This window comes from Phocoena phocoena, chromosome 2, assembly GCF_963924675.1.
Source record: "Phocoena phocoena chromosome 2, mPhoPho1.1, whole genome shotgun sequence".
Lineage (NCBI taxonomy): Eukaryota > Metazoa > Chordata > Mammalia > Artiodactyla > Phocoenidae > Phocoena > Phocoena phocoena.
In genome coordinates this window covers 25,288,869-25,312,188 of record NC_089220.1, presented here as the reverse complement: position 1 = coordinate 25,312,188, position 23,320 = coordinate 25,288,869, and the positions used below count along the sequence as shown (strand labels likewise).

General features: G+C 52.7%; 1 protein-coding gene across 1 annotated transcript in view; it reads left to right on the top strand.

The window, feature by feature from the left end:
- The window catches only part of TMEM63C (transmembrane protein 63C), a 31,883-nt gene extending 9,353 nt beyond the window's left edge, over positions 1 to 22,530 (top strand). The window contains exons 6-22 of the mRNA XM_065871877.1: positions 1,293 to 1,341; positions 3,147 to 3,255; positions 4,657 to 4,730; positions 5,340 to 5,420; positions 5,533 to 5,656; positions 6,410 to 6,543; positions 7,998 to 8,120; positions 8,572 to 8,725; positions 10,148 to 10,254; positions 11,285 to 11,371; positions 11,943 to 12,008; positions 14,708 to 14,870; positions 15,107 to 15,212; positions 15,559 to 15,726; positions 17,968 to 18,077; positions 19,395 to 19,463; positions 22,330 to 22,530. Of these exons, the coding sequence (XP_065727949.1) occupies positions 1,293 to 1,341; positions 3,147 to 3,255; positions 4,657 to 4,730; positions 5,340 to 5,420; positions 5,533 to 5,656; positions 6,410 to 6,543; positions 7,998 to 8,120; positions 8,572 to 8,725; positions 10,148 to 10,254; positions 11,285 to 11,371; positions 11,943 to 12,008; positions 14,708 to 14,870; positions 15,107 to 15,212; positions 15,559 to 15,726; positions 17,968 to 18,077; positions 19,395 to 19,463; positions 22,330 to 22,530 (1,925 nt within the window). The remainder of the gene's footprint in view (positions 1 to 1,292; positions 1,342 to 3,146; positions 3,256 to 4,656; positions 4,731 to 5,339; positions 5,421 to 5,532; positions 5,657 to 6,409; positions 6,544 to 7,997; positions 8,121 to 8,571; positions 8,726 to 10,147; positions 10,255 to 11,284; positions 11,372 to 11,942; positions 12,009 to 14,707; positions 14,871 to 15,106; positions 15,213 to 15,558; positions 15,727 to 17,967; positions 18,078 to 19,394; positions 19,464 to 22,329) is intronic.
- The last annotated feature ends 790 nt before the right edge of the window (positions 22,531 to 23,320 follow it).

Here is a 23,320-nt window from a genome sequence, read left to right as displayed (position 1 = left end):
CACTTCTCAAAATTAGTTATGTGACCTTAGGCAACCCACGCTTCGGTTCTCTCACATGGAAACCGGAGATGATACCTCTTTTGGTATAAATTTGGCCCAGGGCCTGGCACACAGAAGGCAGATAGTAGTAATTCAGTCTAAAACTGAATGTTTGTTTATGACCCCACACTGCACCTGTCCAGGTGTTCCTGGAGGCCTTGTTATGACATGTGACCCACTACAAAGATCTCTGGACCTGATCTCTCTCTGTACCCACTCTGATGGACACAGCATGCAGAATTTCTCACAGGGATTCTATCCACACTCCTTATAACAGGGTAAATTTTCACACAATAATGTGGTGGGTGAGGGCTTGGACTTCAAAGACAGAAAAATCATGGTTCCCCAACTTTTACCCACGTCTGCTTCCCAGAGAATTATTTCATCTTATACAGTGTCCTCAGGCCTCAGTTTCCTCAACTGTCATAGGGATAGAGAGACAATGTGTGTCAAGTGGTTGGCACAGTGCCTGATAGTGGGCACTTTGAATAACAGCCAGGGTTTCACTAGGAAATGCAAACATAGAGCTGTATGAGGCCCATACAACTAGGTGGTACAAGATAGCACCTTAAGTGCCCAGGTGGCAGCCAGGTGTACCCTGATTGCTCAAGTTTCCACCTATTTCTCCTCGGCCGGAGGTAGACCTCAGTTACTTCAAGGTAGCATCCATTTCTCATGCTACCAAATACCACCAACCAGAGTAAATAACTACTGAGCCCTGCCTTCCCAGATTCTCATCGTAAGAGCTAGTATGTTGGCAATGATAGTACGGCAACGATAGTATGATTTCATAAAACTTGGAGATGTCTAAACCAGCATACTGATACACTCAGCCAGAAGGATTTACTCTGTTTGAATGAGGCAGCAATGCATTTTCAGAAGTTCTGGGTTTTGTGATTGTTGCCAGCAGTAACAGTGTTGCTAATTTCATCATTCCGCTCATGGTGGGGCTGCCGGGTCCCTCCCACAAGCATTCACCGGTGTCTACCCTGAGTCAGTCATGCTCTGGGGTTGCCGCACCAATGCTCGGTCTTGCTTCACAGCCGAGGAGCCCCAGTCAGCAGTCCCAGGGAGGAGAGGAGGCTTCTGATGGGGCTGTTTGGAAGCTGAGGACAAGCTCTGGGGAGCTAGAAGGAAGACCAGGACGTAGACAAGCATCTCTAGACCCCGGGCATTCACTCAGGAATCCTGAAGTCTGGCACCCAACCAGTCAAGGTGCCAGGCTTGAGGTCAGCAACTTTCTTCTCTTTCAGACTGGAATAGTCACTTTGGTCGGACCACCATTGTCAATGTCTCCACAGAGTAGGTACCTGATCCTCTTACCTCCCATTCTACTGGCTTGGGGGCTGGGTGTTAGCGTGGAGAGATGGTCCAATGCGTGGGTCCGGAGCATGAGCCCCACTCTGCTGATAAGAAAGGCCTGGTTTCCTTGGGAGCCCAGGTTCCAATTGGGATGCCAGAAGTTGCATCCTCTTGGTAAGGAGGTATTCTTGGTGCCTCAGTGTCCCCATCTCTGTAATGGATGGAACTGCCTAAACCGGTCACTCCTGAAGATTTGCAAAGATGGTCCTATTTGCTCAGTATGTCCAGCTCCCAGCAGTAAGCAGAGGTTTAAGGTATTGCTTCCCTGCCCACAAAATGGTTCAGGTCAACCCTCATATAACCGAGTGAAGCTCAGACCTGACTCCCACAGCAGCGAGACTAAGGAACCACAGGAGCTGGGTTCATGTCCCGGCTTTGCCATTAGCCGGCCCTGGGTCTGGGGCAGTGCACCCTCCCGCTCTGAGCTTCATCCATAGTTCATGGCGGGGGAAGAGCTGTTGGACATGACCTCTAAGCCACCTCCAGCCCTCATGGTCCGGGAACCTGTGGATTTTAACATCAGCCAACCCAGTTGGTGACCAGATCAATCTGTACTGAGCCAGATGCGGCCCTGCCGGTCCAGGCTGAGACATCAGTCCTCCCCTAGATCTCATGGCCAGGCTTGGCCGACTTCCTGACAAAGCTGAAGCGCTACTTCCAGTACCTGAAGCAGGTGTGAGTGGGGTTTGCACGCTCCTGCCCCACCTCCCCTTGCCCCACCCCTGGTCCCCTGCCCCTGCACCCCTGCAAACTCCATCAAATTCCAGATCCATCAAAGTCCAAACTCAGCAGAATGGTTGGGCACCCTCTCGCCTCCACCTTCAACCAACTCTTTCCCGGGTACTGGCAACACCGGAGCGGAGCTTACCAGCCTCTCCCAGGCCGGCCACTGTTGTAGGTGTGGCACCTACAACTTCCCAACTAGAAGTGAATTTTAATAGGGCAGCGAAGAGCCTTCAACGTTTGTAAATCCATACTGGCAGAGAGCTGGAATGTCCCTTAGGGACCGTGTCACCTTGCCCCCTCTGAGAACACTGAGGAGAGAAACATGTAACTAGATGGGGAAGGTTAGGTGAAATGCCAGTGCGGGGACAGTGGTGAGGAGATATTTTGAAGCAAGGCAGCCTTTCTCTCGTCCAACTGCACCAAATAAGGCGGGCCCTATTTCCGAGCAGTCATCCTGGCTGGATGCCTTGGGACAGCATCACGTGAGCACAGAGCCCAAGGGCCAGCCCTCTTCCTACCCCAGGGAGGCGGGCCGAATCTGCAGGCCTGTGTGTGACCCCGGAGTCCCTTACCAGAGAGGCCGGGTGGCCCCTCCTGCTGTCCTCACGGTCGGCGGGGGCGGCCTGAGCCACAGCTGCCGGCAGCACGACACGGCGTGAAGAGTGTAAGTGCTTCTGCAGCTCCGGGCTCACCTCCCGGCACTGCCACAGCTAGGAGTGACCTCAAGCGGTCACTCTAGCCCTTGTTTCCCTACGGGTAAAATGAAGACATTCACAGTACCACCTTTACGAGGTACAAGAGTCTAGTGAGAAGATGTCCACAAAGCATCTAGTCCCACCCTGGGCCTGACGTATAGTAAACACTCAATTAATGTGAGCCTCTATTAATTGGAGTGGACATCCCTTTCTCCATTCCCTTCCAAGGTGCCTGAGGGTCTGGAGGCACGAGAGGGTGGCACTGGGGAGACCGTGTTGGGTGGAAGTGGGGGTCTCACGCCTCCTGTGTCTTGTTCTTGGCAGGAGTAAGTTCCTGTGGCTGCACAGCTTCTTCGCTTTCTTATACTTTGTCACCAACTTCCTCTTCATGACTCATCACTGTTTAGGGCTTGTGCCCAAGAAGAGCTACAAGGTGAGTAAGTGAAAAGAGCTACTAGAACAACACCCTCTCGGCTAGAGGCTCTCCCCAGCTGGACACCATCCCACTCCCATACTTCGGAGGCATCCCAGCTTGGTGTGTTCTGCATACCTGGGGGGGGGGGGCAGTCTCACCTGAGTAGGGCAAGCCTCCTCTGCTTATCCCTGGGAATCGTCACCTGGCACATCTGTCTGGGCTGTTAAACCACTAATACACTTCCAAACCAATTGGTAAATAGCTGCTCCCAGGTGCCTCCTCCCCCTGCACCCCTGCTGCCCTGGACCCTCTCCAAGGACCCCTGGACCTCCCCACCATCAGAAAACTAAAGGCTTAACTAAGCCCTGAACCTGCAGGGGGCCTCCATCTTCAGCGGCCAGTGCCCCTTGCTGACCCTCTGGGTAGATATTTTGACTTGCTGTGCCCAAGCTCCTTGCCCTTCCACCATCTCCCTGAGGTCAGAGACCCCATGTCCTGCCCCAGTGTTGTCCCCACTGTCTTGGTTTGTGTGTCCCCCATCCTACCTCCCAAGCAGACCCTGAGACAGGGATTTGAGTAGCGTTCACTTATTTGGGAGGTGATCCCAGGAAGGACCACTAGGTGGGTAGGGTCTTCTGCGGTGGACGGTGGCAGGTAAAAGCGAGATCAGCTCCTGCAAGCTGTCCATCCTAAAGGACGGATTCACTTTACCCCACCCCAGAATGCAAACGCACATACCCCTGAAAGGTAATCCCGAATGTTTCAGCCTGAGGCTTGGGCACCCCTGACCAGTCTGGACTCGGCCACTTCAGCTTTCCTTCTTGCCACCAGAAGCTTCTTCTGCCCAGACTCCCCTCTCTTGCAGCACAGTTTACCAGACTGTCGCCTTGAGGCGATGGCTCAGGAAGACATTTCCCACTCACAGAATAAAATGTGGACTTTGAGGGGCTTCCACATTCCCTCCCCAGAGTCCAGTTCACCTCCTAACTCCCCGGCGCAGTCTGATGAGAGAGACGACCCAGCGAGGTGGGACGTCACTTGGAGCAGCGGAGGTGCGGGGAGATTGTAAATCAGCAAAACAGTATGAGCAGAGCCCTTGCAGGGCGTGGGCTGTGGTCCTTCCCCAGGCCCTGTCTGCAGCCTCTGGCTCTTCCGCCCTCCATCACAGCCGTCTACGGCAAGGGGTCCACGGGGGGCACAGAGATTAACAGAGGTGTGGCTTCCCTGGCTGCAGCTTCCCACGGCCTGCTGACCTCAGGGACACAGGCTGGGGAAGCTGACACTTGGCTTACCCAGCAAGGAGGTGGCCTGATGTGAGTAGAAAACCGACTCCAGGTGGTTCTGGGCCACCTGAAGACCCAGACTCCAGGAGTCCTGTGTGAGCACAGGCTTCTTTCTCCATTGACCTTCCCCACCTAGGTCACAAGGACACTAATGATCACCTATGTCCCCACGGACATCCAAGACCCGGAGATCATCATTAAGCATTTCCAGTAAGTGGGTCGGGGGGGCTGAGGCATGGACTGCATCCTCCTGGTAACCCTGCCTGGGTCCTCATGTGGGTAGTGATGCACAGGACGGTGGAGTGGGGCTGTGGGTCACCCTAGATTCAGCTCAGGATCAACCTTTAAGAATGGGGAGGCCCTGGTTGGGGCCGGAGCAGGGTTTCTGAAGTCAGGGAATTTCTGCATGACGTGGGTGTGATGGGGGATGCCTTTCCCTTGTACCTCCAACTGTGGAGCCCAGCGAGCTGCCAGACCGCAGTTATCTAGAGCGGGTCATCTTGAGGCAACTTTTGTGACCCAAGTTCCTAGCCACTGGAGCCAGTTATCTCTCCGTGAGCAGCAGTTTCCAGCTCTGCTCCCTGGCCCTGTTCTGTGTCACCTGGGGAAGATGTGGCAACTCTCAGATTAACAGGGATCAACCCTGACATCCAGCCTTAGGAGCAAGGGGTGGATTCTACCATCCAAGCACCAGGAACCATGGGTATAGCTGAGCCCCCTAGCCCTGTAGGCTGTAGCTCTGGGTAGGGGGTGGGGGGTGGGGAGGGGGGAGGTCCCCAGCCCTACAGAATGGCTCAACCTCCATGTTTGTGGCTTCAGTGAGGCCTATCCAGGGTGCGTCGTGACCAGAGTCCACTTCTGCTACGACGTCAGGACCCTGATTGACTTGGACGATCAGAGGTGAGGCTGTAGCGGGACCTGTCTGAATCTGGGGTGGGGAGAGAAGGAGAGGTTGTGGCTCTGCTGGCACCCTGACCACAAGATCCTTCTCCCGTTGCCCATTGGCTGACAGGCGCCATGCAATGCGGGGCCGGCTCTATTATACTGCCAAGGCCAAGAAGAAGGGGAAGGTGATGATCAAGATCCACCCCTGCTCCCGGCTGTGCTTCTGCAAGTGCTGGGCTTGCTTTAAAGAGGTAACTGGCAAGGGCATCGGGGGACACAGTGGAGGGGCTAGGGCACCGGGTCTCCAGGCTTTGTCCAGGGCTCTGGGCAGCGCCCCTTGCCCGCACCCTGGGGCCACAGGCCTCATTCAGGTCTGCTCCGTGCTGCGGCACCTGGCTCCCGCTTTCCTTTCCACCCGTCCTATCTCGCTGTTGAGAGGAGTCTTCCTTGGGGCCCCCTCCAGAGCGATCCAGGGATGCTTGTTCTTGGCCCCCCCTGGGCTTGGATGGGAGGACCAGCGAGGACACAGCAGGCTGCTATAGGCTCCCAGGCCTCAGGCTTTCAGAGAGCTAGGACAGGAATATTTAAAAGCAGTGGATTCAGTCTTACCGCCCAACCACCGTGGCTAGAAGGAGGTCTTGGCAGGACTGAACTCCAGCGAGTCCAGAAAAAGAATCATCTCCTTTCCTGAAAATGCTACAGACACATTCTATCACTCCTCTGGAGGCTACTCGGAGTCCAAAGGCACCCCCTTAGCCCCAGCGATGCCTCGCTTTCGCTAGATCTAAGAGCAGGGAGCTAATCTCAGAGTCATAGCCTCTTCCTCTTCTAGAGCTGGGATCTTGGAGCCCACCTGGGGTCCTGAGCTTTTTGCCGGGCTTCCAAGGGAGCCGGGGATGGAACCAAGGCCTCGGGCCTGCCGCCTGAGTGGAGAGAGGCCTCACGTCCGGGCGTGAGGCCGGAGCTCTGGCTGCTCCAGCTCTGAGGGCCGCATCTCACCCCAGGTAGATGCAGAGCAGTATTATAGTGAGCTGGAGGAGCAGCTGACTGATGCGTTCAACGCCGAGCTCAACCGCGTTCGGCTGAAGCGTCTGGACCTGACCTTTGTCACCTTCCAGGACTCCAGGATGACAAAGCAGTGAGTGCCGGGGCCAGCTGCTTGCTGTGCCCAGCCCAGCCCTGACAGCGGGCCTCTGCTTCTCTGAAACCATCCTCTTTCACCCCCATTCCAGCCAAGGGGAGGAGGAGAGAGAGCCTCCCTCCAGTTCGCCATATTCTGCCCTCCCCTCGACCCCTCCATGCTCCTCATGGGCATGGCAGCCGCCATCTTGCTTTCTAGAGCATGGCCACATCCGTCTTCCCCCAGCTGCCAGGCTCAGCTTGTCTCCAGAGATGCCCAGGCCCTGGGCTCTTCACTCCCATATGTTCTTGCTCCAGCACAGAAGTGGTCAGAGTAGCTGTTGACCTCTTGGTTCCTCCTCCGGGCCTTGACAAGAATGGCACCCAGTTCTCCCTCATTGCACATCACCCCTCCCCTCACCACGAGTGACAGAGTCAGGGTAGAGAAGCCCTGCTTGCCATTTCTCCTCTCCTGCTGCAAGCCCCCCCTGATTCATAGCCCTACTGCCTCTTCTCTCCTCCACGCCAGCCTCTGGCAGCCCCACCTTGATAGGGAGTGGATGAGGGCCACTCTGGAATGTTCTGGAAGGAACCTTAGGACTGGGTCAAATAGATGAGAGCCTCAGAATCAGTCTTTTGAGGATTATGGGGCCCTCCTCTCCCCGAGGGAGCCTGATCACTCACAACATTTGTCCTCACCCACCCCAGCCCTACCAAGGAACAGTGGCACAGGCTAGAGTTTAGTCGCAAAAAAATTGTGTACAATTTTGCAAGTCACTTACACCCTCAAATTTCTTACCTATCAAATTTGATTACTTATATCTTCCCTGTCCTCCTCCCAGAGGGTTAAGAAGGGATATGTGTTCTAGTTAGTGTATGTGTTATATAAAACAATACACCTACATAGGACAGTAACTCTCTGAGAACACTCTCCGTAGAGAGCATCTAAGGTTAAATTACAGCAGATGTGTGAGTTAGAAAACCAAAGGTGAGGCTCCAGTGCCGGCACCCGCCCCTCTTTGGCTGTGTCTTCAGTAACCTGTGCGATTAAGACGATGTTAATCACCGATTAGCACAGTGTCATGCACTGTGTAGAACTCAATAGTCGGTAGCTACGGACACGAAGACGGGGCTGAAATGAGTACCTCTCCCGTCAACCTCACAGAAAGAGCGCGTCTTTGTGCTGTCACTACTGTTAAGGGGAAAAGACATGAACCGAGAACTGTGTGGCCCCCTTTTTTCCTGAACAGGCCCTCCCTCTAATGCCCCTTTCGTCCAGTGACTAGGCCTTGGGGACTGCCCACTTACAAGGTCGAGAGAGACATAGCCAAGTCTCCAAGAATTCCCAGGAAGTGGATGAGCCTCTACCTGTGGGACGGCCACAGCGGCCCCAGGCCCCTGGCATGAGCCCTCCCCCCGCCGCGGGCCATCGTCCTCACCCCCGGACCTCTGTCTGCTCCCGCATCTCCGCAGCATCCTGGAGGATTACAAGTTCATCCAGTGCGGTGTGTCGGCCCAACAGTCCTCGGTGACCACTGTCGTCAAATCCGACCGCTGGAGGGTTGTCCTTGCCCCACACCCCAAAGACATCATTTGGTAAGCCCTCTCTGTCCCTCCCCTCTCCTTTGAGCTCCTCTGGGACTGAAGAAGGCCGTAGGACGGGGAAGGGAATCAGGGCCTGTCCTTCTGCTTCACTGCCCACACACGGCCCCCACTGGGCTGTTTCTCTCGTGGGCATCACAGCCTCCTCCCACGCCCAAGCCCACCCCACCACAAGCGTGGAAGGCACCCAGCCTTTGGGGAAAGAGTTTTTTCCTGCAGAAAGAATTCAGATCGTTTTTTTGGCTCGCCTATGGGATATATTCAGAGGCTTTACAAGTGGTGTGACTGAGGGGAAGGCCCAGGGTTGTCTCATGCAGGTGTGGGTGGGCCCACGGGCTTGAATTAGACCAGGGCAGCCCGGTCCACACACAGGAAACAGCACGGGCTGTGTCTGAGGGCTGAGACCCGGGGTCCTAAGTGCGTCTCCCTCCTCCGTCCCGCCCAGGAAACACCTGTCTGTCCGCCGCTTCCATTGGTGGGCCCGCTTCATCGCAATCAACACCTTCCTCTTCTTCCTCTTCTTCTTCCTCACCACGCCTGCCATCATCATCAACACCATCGACATGTACAACGTCACCCGCCCCATCGAGAAGCTGAAGGTGCCTCCTCTGCTCAGGCCAGGCGCGGGGGCCCCAGGGAGATGAAGGAAGAACTCAGGCGAGGAGGGGGTGGGAGGCCCACTGGGACGTGACTCCGATGCCCGCACACTTGTGGCAGTGGCAGCGGTGTAAATGGTGGCACAGCGCTTCCTGTGCTCTAAAGGGCATGAATGTGGGTCGTTGCCCATCTTAGGGACCGGGGCTGAAGAGTGGGGGAGCCCCAGGCAAGTTCTGGGATGAGTTTGGGGGGTGGGCTTGGAGGGCTGCTTTACATTGGGCCAAGCTAGAGGTACAAAAGGGGCAGCAGAAGGTGTGGCGAGCGTGACAGCTCTGTTCTCCCCACGTTCTCTAGAGCTGGGCTCCCTGCTCTGAAGACAGGGTTGAGGGCGGGGCAGGCAGAGGTTAGGTCCAAGGCAGCCCTTCTAGAGGAGAAGGCCCTCCAGCTCTGTCTCCACTTCCCGCACTTCCAGACACACCCACACCTGGCTGGGCGTGTGCGCGGCTCACAGGAGTCATCCCTGGAGGGAAGGGCTGCTTCATATGGACAGAGGTGTTCCGAGGAACTGGACTGGCTCGTTTCCAAGTTCTATCGCCTCAAGGCTGTCGTAGTGATCCCAGAAGGCCCCTCCTTTCCTGTTATCCCTGTGCCTGTTCCAGCAAAACACACGCACCCACGCGTGCACGCAGCCAAGCCAAGCACTTCTGCTGCTGCTGCCTACCTTTGCCTCCTTTGTCGGCTTCACAATAGGCCCCAGGCAAGGGGACCACAGCTCTCCCTGGGAATTCTTGCTCCATACCCTCCCCCTCTTCGCCACTTCTCACACAACATCACAACAAAAGCAGCGTCTCCGGGGGCTTCCCTGGTGGCGCAGTGGTTGGGAGTCTGCCTGCCGATGCAGGGGACATGGGTTCGTGCCCCGGTCCAGGAGGATCCCACATGCCGCGGAGCGGCTGCGCCCGTGAGCCATGGCCACTGGGCCTGCGCATCTGGAGCCTGTGCTCCGCAACGGGAGAGGCCACAACAGTGAGAGGCCTGTGTACCACAAAAAAAAAAAAAAGCAGTGTCTCCCCCCTGAGGTCTGAGACATGAGTGACAGCAGCTGGCTGTGGCCTTAGGGCCAAGTCACTAGGGGCAGCCTAGGGCACCCCTCCAGTGACCTCAGCGTCGAAGGCCTGCACTCCTTGGGGATGTCACTTGACCTTGGGGTGTCAGCCTCCGGCCGCCCCAGCCGGTCAGACCCCTGACCAGGAAGGCGGGTCAGAAAGGCCAGACGCACTGTGCAGCCTCGGGGACACCAGGCCTGCTCTGGGACTGAGCTGGAGAAGAGGCCAGGGATGTGGGAGGAGGCGAGGGAAGACTGCAAGGAGAATGGAGCTTCTTGCATTGATGTCTCTCTGCCCTCCTCCGCTCCACCCCTACAGAGCCCCATCGTGACCCAGTTCTTCCCCTCCCTGTTGCTCTGGGCCTTTACGGTGATAATGCCTCTGATCGTCTACCTGTCCGCCTTCCTTGAAGCCCACTGGACCAGGTGAGCTGGGGCCTCCCCTCCTAGCCCTGCTCTTGGCAACTGCTTCTTCCTCTGCCCCCGCGAACCCCACCAGCTTAGTACTCTGGCTTCCTGTCTGGCCTCAGGAATGGAATAGATATGGGGTGGCTTCGATGCCTGAAACCATCCCAAAACACTAACGATATTTTTTTCTTTGGGAAGAGGGGACGGGTTTGCCTCTGGGCCTCTGGGCTCAGGGATGCTGAGATAGGGCCACCATACCAGGCATGTGGGGTCAAAACCCAGCCCTCCTCGGACTGCTCCCTCAGCCTCCAGCCACGCGCTGAGGGTCTGGAGCTGCGGGCAGAGATAGGCAGTGCCAGGAATTCCAGGCAGAGGGCAGAGGATGAGAATGAGAGAGCAGGACCTGTTTAGAAAATGTCAGAAGAGCTCCTAGGGCCATAGCAGAGGAGCCCCTGCACTCAATCTGACTGTAGACCCACGTAGCCTACACAGTGCCCACATCTTAAACAATTAAGAGCTATTTCCTATTTATTAGCACTAATAGTTCTATGGTAGGAGCTAATTAGTTAGAAAGGATTTACCGTATGCTGGGGCAGGTGGACCTGCTTTGGCCTGAAGGCTGCGTGGGTCTCAAAAGTTATTCCCTGCACCAAAAGTTTCTATCACCCTATCAGGCAGTGAGCCAGGAGGTTTATCTTAACAGAAGTCCTTACTGGTCTTTCCTCTGGCCAAGAACAGGGCTCATGTTGCTTATTGAAACTCTGCAAGAATTCTGAGTATCATTAGTAATGTCCCTTGAACAGAGATGTCAAGTATATGGTATGTGTGTGCCTTCCCTTCCTTTTCTTATGCCCAAGGCAGACATCACTACTTGATCGTGCTATTCTTTCCTGCTGCTCCCAGCCACAGCACAGCTCACAGTGCTCCGTGGAGATGGCACTGGTATGCACTGTGAAACCATTCTCTAGCCCAGGTGGCCGTCTCTCTCTCTCTTCATTCTGTAGTAAGGCGTTTGGTTCTTATCATGTCTCTCTTTGTTTCCTTCTAGATCAACTCAGAATCTGATCATAGTGCACAAGTGCTACATCTTTCTGGTGTTTATGGTGGTCATTCTGCCCTCTATGGGACTGACCAGGTACCTCACCTCCAATTCTCTCTCCTCTGTCAGCCAGGCTCACCCTAGAGTTGGAACCTCCTCTTTCAGACACTGTAGGCCCACCTCTGGTTGCTGCAAATCCATTCCTCACATGACAGTCCAGTGCCTGTCCTGAGCTTAGCATGAGTCAGGTATCATGTGAACTCTAGGCTGTCAGCCATGAACTCTGCCCTCAAAGGGCTTATCCTCCAGCTGGGGAAACAAGCCGTACCTGTCAGCTAACTGACAGCCCAAGGTGGGAAGAACGTGCAGTAGAAATTCAGAAGAGGGAGAGAACACTGTGGGAGCAATGGCTGGCGAAGGTTTGCTAGAGGGGAGGCCTTGAGCTGAAAGGCCAAAGGGTTAGGGCCCATCATTAAGAAGAGAGGCAGTGTGGATTGGCCAGCTAGAATATTAAGATGCAAGAGTCTTTGGGGATTGGGCAAGGGAGGTTGAAAGGAAGGAGGCCAGCCCAAGAGGAACTGAACCCCAGGCCTTAGGTCATAGATTCATTAACTGAAGGGTCTGCTTTATTCTTGTCCTTTTTCTTGTGCTTTATTCTTTATTCTAGTTTGGACGTCTTTTTCCGCTGGCTCTTTGACATCTACTATCTGGAACAGGCATCCATCAGGTTCCAGTGAGTACTAGAGTGCATGTTTCAGGTGTACTCCCAATGTGCATTGGGGCTTCACACCAGGTGGATATGTGTATCCTCTATTTGCTCATACAGGTAGAGATGAATGCATGTTAACACTCTCATTAGGCAGCCTCTTAACATTTCCTGTGCCATGGACCCCTTTGGGGGTAAAGCCCAGGGACTCCTTCTCTGAATGAAGTTTTTGAACTAATTGTAGATTCAAGGGAAATTGCCCCCCAAAATGTCCTATGTACCTTTTTTTTTTTTTTTTGCGGTACGCGGGCCTCTCACTGCCGCGGCCTCTCCCATTGTGGAGCACAGGCTCCGGACGTGCAGGCTCAGCGGCCATGGCTCACGGGCCCAGCTGCTCCGCGGCACGTGGGATCTTCCTGGACCGGGGCACGAACCCGTGTCCCCTGCATCGGCAGGCGGACTCTCAACCACTGCGCCACCAGGGAAGCCCCCTATGTACCCTTTATCCAGTTTCCCCCAATGGCAACATCTTGCATAACTATAGTACAATATCACAACCAGGAAATTGATGTTGAAACAATCCACAGAGCTTGTTCAGATTTTGCCAGTTTTACATGTACTCTGAGTAGATTTCTTTAAACGTACAAAATACCTGGGTTATAACAAAAACCAATTATGCTGAAACATAGTTATCAAAATATTTTAAAATTCAAATTTGTAATGCAATCTCTATTAACACATTTAATAATAGGCCGATGCATTCTAAAGGTAGGCAAGCAAAAGTTACATTTTATTGTTTTAAAGGCATCGGTGTGAAAGGTGATGTTACTTACCTAGAAGAAGAATATTAAATTGGGCAGGGGAGTGGATTTTTGACAAGGCAACATGCATGTCGTGTTAGATATCCAGCCACTTTCTTTCTTGTTTTGTTTAGGTTTTAGGGTTCCAAATGTTGAAAGTCCCAATTTTCAAAGGGATATTATTGCAAATGACATGCAAGCTTTCATAGCTTGCTTTATAGGGCAAGGACCAGAATTCTCCAAGCTTTCTACAATTAAACTATAACTGTAATAAGTTGATTTTTTCCCAAGATGAGTGAGTTCATGTTTGGCTAGGTCATTATCTTCAATACAGTTTGTATATGAGAAAGAAAAGAATTGTGAGTTCATGACTCAACTCTGATGCCCTCAAGAAAGAATAGTTTTTGAAGGAGTTATGAAATATGTCCAGGGGCTTACAGATTTCTCTTTTCAAGGAAGGTGACAGAATTGTGTAGATGGAGACACTGGAAAGCAACAGAGATGCCTGGGTCACCAACGTGAGAACAGGCAGTGTGACCATCCATTCAGGTGGCTGAATGACTACTAGTTGAAGTCGGCCAGCTAGCTATGTCAAACACACATGTGCAGACAGAAAAATCTCAATCATGTGAATTTAGCATGTCTAATTTAGCGGCCTAATAACTAGCATGATTTTGAAATGATGATGAGCACAAATGGTATCGTAAGAGCTCAGCAATAAGTACAACACGATATGAAAATACCTCATTTCAGCTGGTGACAGACTCATGGCTATGGCTGACATCGCTGTGATTTGTTGCCCATGCTCTTAATGGAAGGAGGTGCTAAATCGGAGAAAGTAAAGACGTAATCTTTTCCCTATTCAAGGTCACAGAGCTGCAAAATTCTACTTATGGACTCTCCAGGGTCTGTGGGTCCAAGTCCAACAGTCCTTCTTTATTATTTGTTTTGAATTTTATTTTAATTTATTTTTTATACAGCAGGTTCTATTAGTTATTTATTTTATACATATTAGTGTATATATGTCAATCCCAATCTCCCAATTCATCCCACCACTACCACCCGCCCCCCGCTTCCCCCACTTGGTGTCTATACGTTTGTTCTCTACATCTGTGTCTCTATTTCTGCCTTGCAAACCGGCTCACCTGTACCATATTTCTAGATTCCACATATATGTGTTAATATACGATTTTTTTTCTCTCTCTGACTTACTTCACTCTGTATGACAGTCTCTAGGTCCATCCACGTCACTACAAATGACCCAATTTCGTTCCTTTTCATGGCTGAGTAATGTTCCTTTGTATACATGTACCACATCTTCTTTATCCATTCGTCAAACAGCCCTTCTTTAGAGCAAGCCAGTGCATGTATCTCCTAACCCATCCACAAATGCCATAGACCACCCCCAGCCCTGCTCAGAAGGGCCCTTGTTAACTTAAACTGGTCTGAGAACACATGTATACAGTCAGCCCTCCATATCCACATCTTCGGATTTGACCTACTGCAGATCAAAAATATTCAGGAAAAGAATTCCAGAAAGTTCCCAAAAGCAAAACTTGAATTTGCTGTGTGCAGGCAGCTACTTGCACAGCATGTACGTTGTATCTACAGCTGTTTACATTGTGTTAGGCATTATAGGTGATCTAGAGATGATTTAGAGTATACAGGAGGATGTGCCTAGGTTATATGCAAATATTATGCCAGTTCATATAAGGGACTTGAGCATCCCTGGATTTGGTATCCGCAGGGGCTCCTAGAGCCAATCCCTCACAGATACCGAGGGATGACTGTATTTGAAAGCTATTCTCCTCATCTCTACCTCCACCCCATCCCCACTTCCTCAATTCGTTTCCTCTCTCTCCTCCTTCCTCCCAATACCTCTGCCCTTTCTCTCTTCCCCGGCTTCTGTGGCTGTCTTCCACCCAGGTGTGTGTTCCTGCCAGACAATGGCGCCTTCTTTGTCAACTACGTGATCACGTCAGCTTTGATTGGCACAGGCATGGAGCTGTTGCGCCTGGGGTCACTCTTTCTGTACACCACCCGCCTCTTCTTCTCTAGGTCGGAGCCAGAGAGAGTCCACATCAGAATGGTGAGGGCCAGGCCCTTCCCTGAGCACAGCCCTCAGAGTTTCCCTTGGGCGGGTGTCAGGAAGGGGGCCTGTTAGAAGCACGGAGGGACCGGAGGTGGGAGGCATGGTGAGGTGGGGCGAGGTGCTTCTCGGCCACCAGGGTTGGAAGGGAGGTTGCCATCCCAGACAAGGAGCACAGAAGCAGCCAAGCCAAGTGGACCAGGCCACCTGAGGAGGACCCCTGCCTTCTGCCCCAGAACCAGGCCATGGACTTCCAGTATGGGCGCGAGTACGCGTGGACGTTGAACGTCTTCAGCGTGGTGATGGCGTACAGCATCACCTGCCCCATCATTGTTCCTTTTGGTGAGTCATCCCTGAAACTCCCTGGGGACTGCACACCCTCGGACTGGGAGCCCTCCAGCATCCAGCTCCCTCCTAGATCAGGAGGGACAGCCTGTCGGAAGGGTGGGAGGGACCAGGTCAGAGCCAAGCCAGTCAGGGGTTGGGTGGCTGTTTACATAGGATGTTTGTTGACAGAATAGGTTCTAGGGGCTCAAGGGAAGCTGCCGGTCCCAGAGGTCAGCGCCATGGAGCTCCCACAGCCTGTTCTTGGCCCTTGCCACCCTGACAGACCTGAATCTAGCATCTCAGGCCTGGGTGGGGAGCCTTGGGACGGCCGCTGAGTGTGCGTCCATCTCCCGGCCCCCAGGGCTACTCTACCTGTGCATGAAGCACGTCACGGACCGCTATAACATGTACTACTCCTATGCACCCACCAAACTCAACGAGCAGATCCACGTGGCTGCCGTCCACCAGGCCGTCTTCGCACCACTCCTGGGTCTGCTCTGGATGCTCTTCTTCTCCATCCTGCGGTTAGGTAGGTACCCAGCCCGCCCCAGCATCCCGCCTCTGCCTGTTCCCCATGGCTCCGTCACCCCTCAGCAACAACTCTGGAGGAGCAGAAAAAGCCTGGGAAGAGCAAGGTGTTACTCGTGGAACAGGGCAAAGCCCAGTGCCTTCTCTAGGCCTTGAGGGCTCGTGTTAGAGTCCCGGCAGACCCTGGAAGCTAAGCGGAGGACCAGCGTGGTCCAAATCATATACATTTTGGTTTACAACTTTCAGGGCAAAACCAAAGCAAAACAAACAAACAAACAAACAAAAAATCCTATTCCTTCATTCTAACTCAAGACTGGCAGGAAATAAAATATTAGCTATCAGGCTCCATTCGCGAGACATTCCCTCTGGGATCCTAGAAGATGCCTGGTCTTATGTGTTGTCAAAAACCTAGAGGAGGATTCAGAGCCTGCCCCAGCAGCCAGCTTGGCTACACAAAGCTGCTGACCCCACCCAGCTGAGCTCAGAGACACCCTCACAGAGAGAGGCCCCACAGGCCACAGACTGGAACCCCCCGGCTCTCTGCCCTCAGAGCCACCCGTGCCCTAGGCAGCAGTCTCTGCCAGCCCCTTCCCAGTCTCAGAAAAGGCTCATGCTGACCTCCCCGTCCTCCTTCTTCCCCCTACCCCACACTTGCCTTCCCTCAAGACACTTGACCTTAACCTTCTCAGTGGTGTGGAGAAGGGAAAGTCCATGTTTTTTCACTGCCTGTCACAGGGGTGTCAGGCAACATTCAGCTCATGGTTACTTATATGCATTGTCCATTTGTTGTCGCCCCCGAAGACTTTCCTGCCCCAGCAGACTTCATTTTTTTAATAATGCTTTTTTTCTAAGTATGAAGAACTACATGTTTATTATCAAAAATAGAGAAAATTGAAAGATCAAAATTTGAATGACCTACCAGCTCCCCTACAGCCTCATGTCTACCGCTCCCACACCTCACTCTGTGCGTACGTTTTGGGGGACAGGGCAAAGTGGAGGGAGTTTATTGGCTTACTCTTACTTTACAAAATTGTGATATCTACTTTATACTATTCAGACTTGTATCCTGAGTTTCTTCACTGAACATTATGTTCTGAGCAATTTCTTGCATTATCAAAGTACTGTTGAGTACATGCCTTTTAACGTCTGCATGAAATTCTGTCACTTTTAGTCAGTTCTCCATGGTTGGGATATTGACGTTGTTTATCATTTTTTGCTTTTATAAAAACACAACAATAAACATCGTTATGCAATAACTTCTGACTGTAAAGACTGATTGTCAATATTCATGTAGTTAGAAAACTGCTACCATAAAAAAGTTACCAAACGTTCCCCAAACAAAAATTCTGAATTCCTTTTCCAGGCCGTTAGCACGCGTAACCGAGCACACTCACTCCAGAAGGGCTTACAAGGGCCAGACAGAGAGAGACAAATATCATATGATATCGCTTATATGTGGAATCTCAAAAAAAAAAAAAAAGATAACAAATGAACACATCTACAAAACAGAAACAGACTCACAGACTTAGAGAATGCACTTACGGTTACCAGGGCAGAAGGCGGGGAGGGATAGATTGGGAGTTTGGAATTGACATGTACACACGGCTATATTTAAAACAGATAACCAACAAGGACCCACTGTATAGCACAGGGAACGCTGCTCAATATCCTGTGATAACCTAAATGGGAAAAGAACTTGAAACAAGAATAGATACGTGTATATGTATAACTGAGTCACCTTGCTGTACACCTGAAACTAACACAGCATTGTTAATCAACTATACTCCAGTATAAAATTAAAAAAAAAATTCTTTTAAAAAGGGCTTACAAGAAAAGGTGTTGGTCTGAGACTGACTGTAGTTTGGGGCAGTGGCATAAATGAGTGACTCAGAGATACTTCCCAGGGACCGTGAGGTGGAAGGTAACTGACATCAAGGAGGACGTTTATTGGGCAGCTAAGTGGATATTTAAGTCAATTAATTTTTTTTCATGGAATCCACTGGATGCCAAATCCTAAACTGGCCAAATAGCACAGAGGGTTGATGTCCCTGTGTCAGGCTCATTGATCAAGTTGTTAAGGGGAGAACTGGGCAGGGACATCTCTGGCCCAGGCTCCAAACTCCTACAGGGGTGCTGAGCTGGGCCCCAGGCATCTGTCAGCCCGGGCGGCATCTCAGCCGGCACCCCTGCCCACAGCTCTGGTCCTCAAGCGCCACGCCCATGCCTTTCCTTCTCCTTGCAGGGCCGCTACACGCCATCACCTTCTTTTCCCTCTCCACGCTTATCGTTTCCATGATACTGGCCTGCGTTGGCACTTTTCTGGGGAAGCTTCGGAAAGCGTCTGACTATGAGGTGAGTCGCCAGCCTGGCTTTCCTCCGCAGGTTCTCCCGGTCCCAGGGCACACAGCTCCTGGACGCCCACCCGAAGCAGCACGATGACGAGAGGCTCTTGCCTTCCTCTCTGATGACGTGATGTGCAGACTCAGTGCCGGGTGTACGTGCTGCATGTGTCCTTGCGCTGGCCCCGGAATCACGCCTCCCAGGGCAGGGAGATCCAGAAGACAGCTGTCCTCTCCTCTTCTCCCCTCTTTCATCTCCTCCGAACCACAGGCTGCTGGCCCATCCCTCCTACGATGTGAGCCTATTCAGCCACTGAGCCGCGAGGGCCGTTCCAAGGCACGGAGGCTTGAGAGAGAGGATGGAGTGGAGTGAAAGAGGGGGTGATAAAGGAGGATAACCTGGGGAAAGGAGTCAGTCATCTCACTTTTAAGAATCTCAGGATATTGAACTTGTCTGGAAGGGAGGCCTGGCTCCCTGGGCCCATGAGTCTTTCAGCTCTTTGCCAGTGGGGCCGAGCCAATTATTAGAGAAGGGATCTAATCCATGCCAACAGGACTGTGTGCTCTAGATCAGCACTTCCTAAAGTGGAGTGACCGTAGAGGTGTACGGGAATGATTTCCAGTGGACTAAAACATTTTATATTTTTCATGGTCACACATTTATTTTTCTACTTAACCTTGCTTAAGGCAACTGACACAGGATTTCTGTTCATAAGAGCGAATTGTTTCCTTTTCAAATGAATTTAAATAAGAAAGAAAGTTGATTTAAAGTACTAGTTGATTTAAAGTACTAGTGCCTGCTGCCCTTTCTACCTGGACCCTCCTCCATCCCCTGGCCCGAGTCCACGCTAGTGAAGGACCAGAGCGAACGACGCCTCTGGCTCTGTCTTCCCAATACAACGGGATCTGGGATCTGGTTACTCAAGGGTCCATTGTAGAGACAGAAGGTGACAGGGGACCTAACCCCTCATCTCATTACAGAGATAGAGGGGAAATTCTGGCAGGAGAAAAGGTATTATGGAAGTCAAGGCTTCTCCCAGAGTCAAAGCAGTCTCATCTTTGAACCGCAGCCTCCACTCTGCTTACCCTCTCCCACTGTGGTCCTTGCGAATGGAATATTTCAGAAGCGTCTCCCCAGCTTCCCAGTATACTCTCTGTCCCCCTAGGCTTCAGCCCTGCCAGATGGACTGCGGGTCTGGAAAAATAGAAGATGAGTTGAGTTTAAGGGGAGCAGCAGGCCCCTTAAGCCTGAGTTTAAGGTCCAGGCTTCTCCGGACGTGGGGAGGGCGGGGGCACCCCGTGACCCTCCTTGTCTCTTCCGCCGCTGCAGCCCGAGGAGGAGATGGAGACCGTGTTTGACCTGGAGCCCAGCAGCACCTCCTCCACACCAACTTCCCTTGTGAGTCAGTGCCTTCGCCCTGGGACGTGTCGGAGGCGGGTGCTTGCGGGGGTGGGCTACTCCAGCAGCATTGCGGGGATACCAGCAGTTAGTGGCCACCCTGGGTACTGGGGAGGAGCCGGGCGTCCCTGGACCCCCTTCTCTGATGCAGCAGGACTTGGCCCAGGTCAGATTGCTGCCGTGGCCCTGGCTGAAGAGCCTTCAGAAAGATAGAAGATCCTGGATTTACTCCAGGACATTCTCTAGAAGGAGCTCAGAGAGGACAAGAACAGTCAGGGCGAACCCAGCCACAGGGAGCTCAGTCGTGTAGACGCAGGGCCGTGCTGGGGCTCAGCCTCAGGACCGAAGGCTGCCTCCAAGGGCACAGGGGCCAGGCAGAGTGGCGCAGATAGAGCCGCAGCGAGCTATTGGAAGTCTGCACCGCATGGTAAGGCAGGGGCCGCGCCGGATGAGTGAGTCCGTCAGCTTGTGAAGAGACGAGGCCGGACTCAGAGTGCAGGGGGTCCAGCAGGCTGGGCGTTGGCTCCCACACTGTGGCTCAGCCTGGAGGGGCGTGAGCGCTCTCCCGCAGCCCGGCCACAAGTGTGGCTGCAGGGCCACTGATGCATGCACTGAGCAGGGTACCGGGTCAGCCCGTGCCCCGATGCCAGGGTGCCTTGGGGAGCACTGAAGAAGGGTACCAGCCAGCCTGGGCACTCAGGGAAGGCTTCCCGGAGGAGGGAACATCTAATCCGACCCCAGGAATGGGAGAGTAGGGGTTACCAGGTGGAAGAGTGTGTGGGGGAAGAGCATTCAAGGAAGAGGATCAGCCTGTGCAAAGACCCCGAAGAGAGAATCTGGAGCACCAGGGAACCTAAGACAGTTGGTGCAAGCGCAGAGTGGGCGGCAGGGACCGGTGCGAGGGGAGGCCCTTTAGTCACGGCAGCGTTGGGTGAAAGCTCACAGACGCAACAGTGGGCGGATGTGCCCACGCCAGGTGCATAGAACTACAGGTCTGCCTCACTCTGAAACGAACCCTACAGATAGGGCCCGATGAGCTCTGGGAGGTGGCAGGCAAGGAGGAGCTCCAGTACCAGAGAGACAACAAAGGTTTCGAAGCAGGAAAGTCTCTCTTCACATAGCATCTCCCCTGGGGCCCTTCCAAGATGACCCCTCTGGAATATTGTAAGCAATCGGTTATTGAAACCTTACAAACTAGACGCTTCACCATTCTCGCTCTTGATCTTTATGATAAACCTGCACAGTAGGGGGTTTTTATCCTCATTTTACAGATGGGGAAACTGAGACTCACAGAGGTGAATTAGTTTAGACCCTAGAGCACCACTATGCAAGGAAGTGGCGGAGCAAGGTTTGAACCAGGTCTGTCAGACTCTAGAGTTTGAGCTTTAAAAAAAAAATTACTGGAATTGATTTTTTAAAAACCTTTCATTATTATAACAGAGGGGTCTGAGCGTTGTAGATAATTATGGGGAAAAAACAGAGAAGCAAAAATAAGAAAATTTAAAGTCCATGTTTCTACCACCTAGAGATGACCACTGATACCTTAATGTATATTTTTTCAGATATATAGATATTTTTTAAATGACATAATACTGTACACTATTTTATAACCTGCATTTTAAGTTAACAATCTCTGTCTTTCTACATATATGCACTTTTACCTCTTCAAATACCCAGTCATATTCAACTTGCCCTACATGTTCCAGAAATATCTTTTTCAGCTTGTCCAGACCAAGATCCAATCCAGTCTCTGTGCTAGATTAACCTGGCACCTGTGCATGTCCCTTTTATTTTAGCACCGTCTCTGTTTTATGACTTGTTGGAGAGACCAAGCCAGGAGTCCTGCAGAATGTCCCAACTTCTGGCTTTTTCTGGCTGTTTCTTCATGGTATCTTACAGGAGGTTACACTATCTCTTGTATTTCCTGAAAACTAGAAGTTAGATCCACAGGCTTGATAGATTCAAGTTCGACACTAGGGGCTAGATAGAACACATTACAGGCAGTGCTGTGAGTCACACCAGGCAATATATAATATCCCATTTATTGCCGTTAATGATGCTGAAGTGACTCCCTGATTCAGGGATGACTGCTGGCTTCTTCCATTGTTCAGTTACCATTTTTCCCCTAGGACCCAAAAGTCATCTATGGGGTTTATTTTGGCCTTATGAAAATACCTCAGTTCTTCTGTAGAAAGAGTGTTCTCTCATCAACTAGGGCTGTTTAGTTTCACTGAAATAAATTCCCACAGGAAAGGTTTAATTCTACCCAATAATTACCTATTTTCAAAATAAGGAGTTGGTTTAAAGTCCCTTCAAAGGGTGACAAACAGCTCTGACCCTAGTACTTCTTGTATTTTTCTGGTCTGCTGCCATCCCAGGCATTCCTGGGCCCATGCCTGGATTTCACAGGTCACATGACCAAGACCTCAGCTAGCAGCCTCAGTTTCAAATCCTGGCCAACCAATGACACAGCCCGAGGGAGTTGGATGCACCTCTGAAGCTGTGTTAGAAAATGCGCTAGCTCAGGAATGGGGGGGTCCCTCCAGACCCCAGTGTAAGGGAGACTCATGTCATCACCCACTGGGTTCAGCCTGACCTGGAACCAAGAACGAATGGCACGTGTGCTGAACGAAGAGTAGACTAGGAAACTCACACTAACCAGCCCAGGGAGCACGTAGATGCTCGATAAATGATCGAGAGCAGCTGGGCAGGCGGGATGGCCAGGACTTGGGCTGCGGGGGAAGAAGGGAGGAGCCACGGCTTAGAGGGGCAGAGGCTCTGCGTGTAAAGCGTGAGGGGGAAGCGTGTGCCCAGGGCCTTGCCCCAGATGTGACCTCACCCCATCTCCCCTCTCTGTCCCGAGCAGCTGTATGTGGCCACCGTGCTGCAAGAGCCGGAGATGAACCTGACCCCAGCCTCCTCCCCAGCCCGGCACACCTACGGCACCATGAACGGACAGCCGGAAGAGGGAGAAGAGGAGAGTGGTGTGAGGGGCTTTGCAAGGGAGCTGGACTCGGCCCAGTTCCAGGAAGGGCTGGAACTGGAGGGCCAGAGCCAGTACCACTGACCAGGACCCAAGGCCTCCACCTGGCGACGCCAGCCGGGAGTGGCGGCCAGGGGAGAGCCCAGCAGGGGGAGGCAAGGAGGGTGGCCTGGACCACCGCCCCACTACCTCCTGCAGACTTTGGGAAGGCCCCAACGGAGCCCCGGCTATCTGTCGGCCACGTGGAGGCCCCGACCTGCTGACCAGCTAGAACGGGAGATGACAGGCAGTGTCGAGGGACCCCAGGATGGGATGGAGGTTACTGGCGAGCACCATGTCTTGGGAGCAGGGGCTGGAGCCCTGAGCACAGAGACTGAAGGCTGGGGGACTTCCTGGGGTCATGGTGGAGAAGGTTCGCATCAGGGAAGAGGCAGGAGGAAGCCCACTGAAGACTCTCTGGGGTCTTCGCCACCCTTCCACCAGCTGCCCTGCCCAAGGAGCTTCTGCTGCTGTCCTACCCTAACCCTCACTCCCAGCCCACTCCTCTCCTGCAGTCTGAGGAAGCAAAGGTATGTATGCTGGGCCTCGCCAGCAAGACACAGACGGTCACCTCCTCCGGGTTTCCCTGCACGGGGATCTGTAAAGAGAAAGTCTCTGCACCCACCCGCAGGAAGGGGCAGCTGAGACCATAGACTTAAAGGAGGCGACTGAGCCCCTTCCTATTCCTCTGCCCCTCATCAGATGTCCCCAGGAGCAGCAGGGTAGAGAGCCTTCTCCTTTCTATTCCTGCAGGAGTAGCTGGGATGTGGTCACGCAGGGCTCATTAAATGGGACCTGTGTGCATTTTGATGAAGGCTGCTGGTTACTGTAAGTT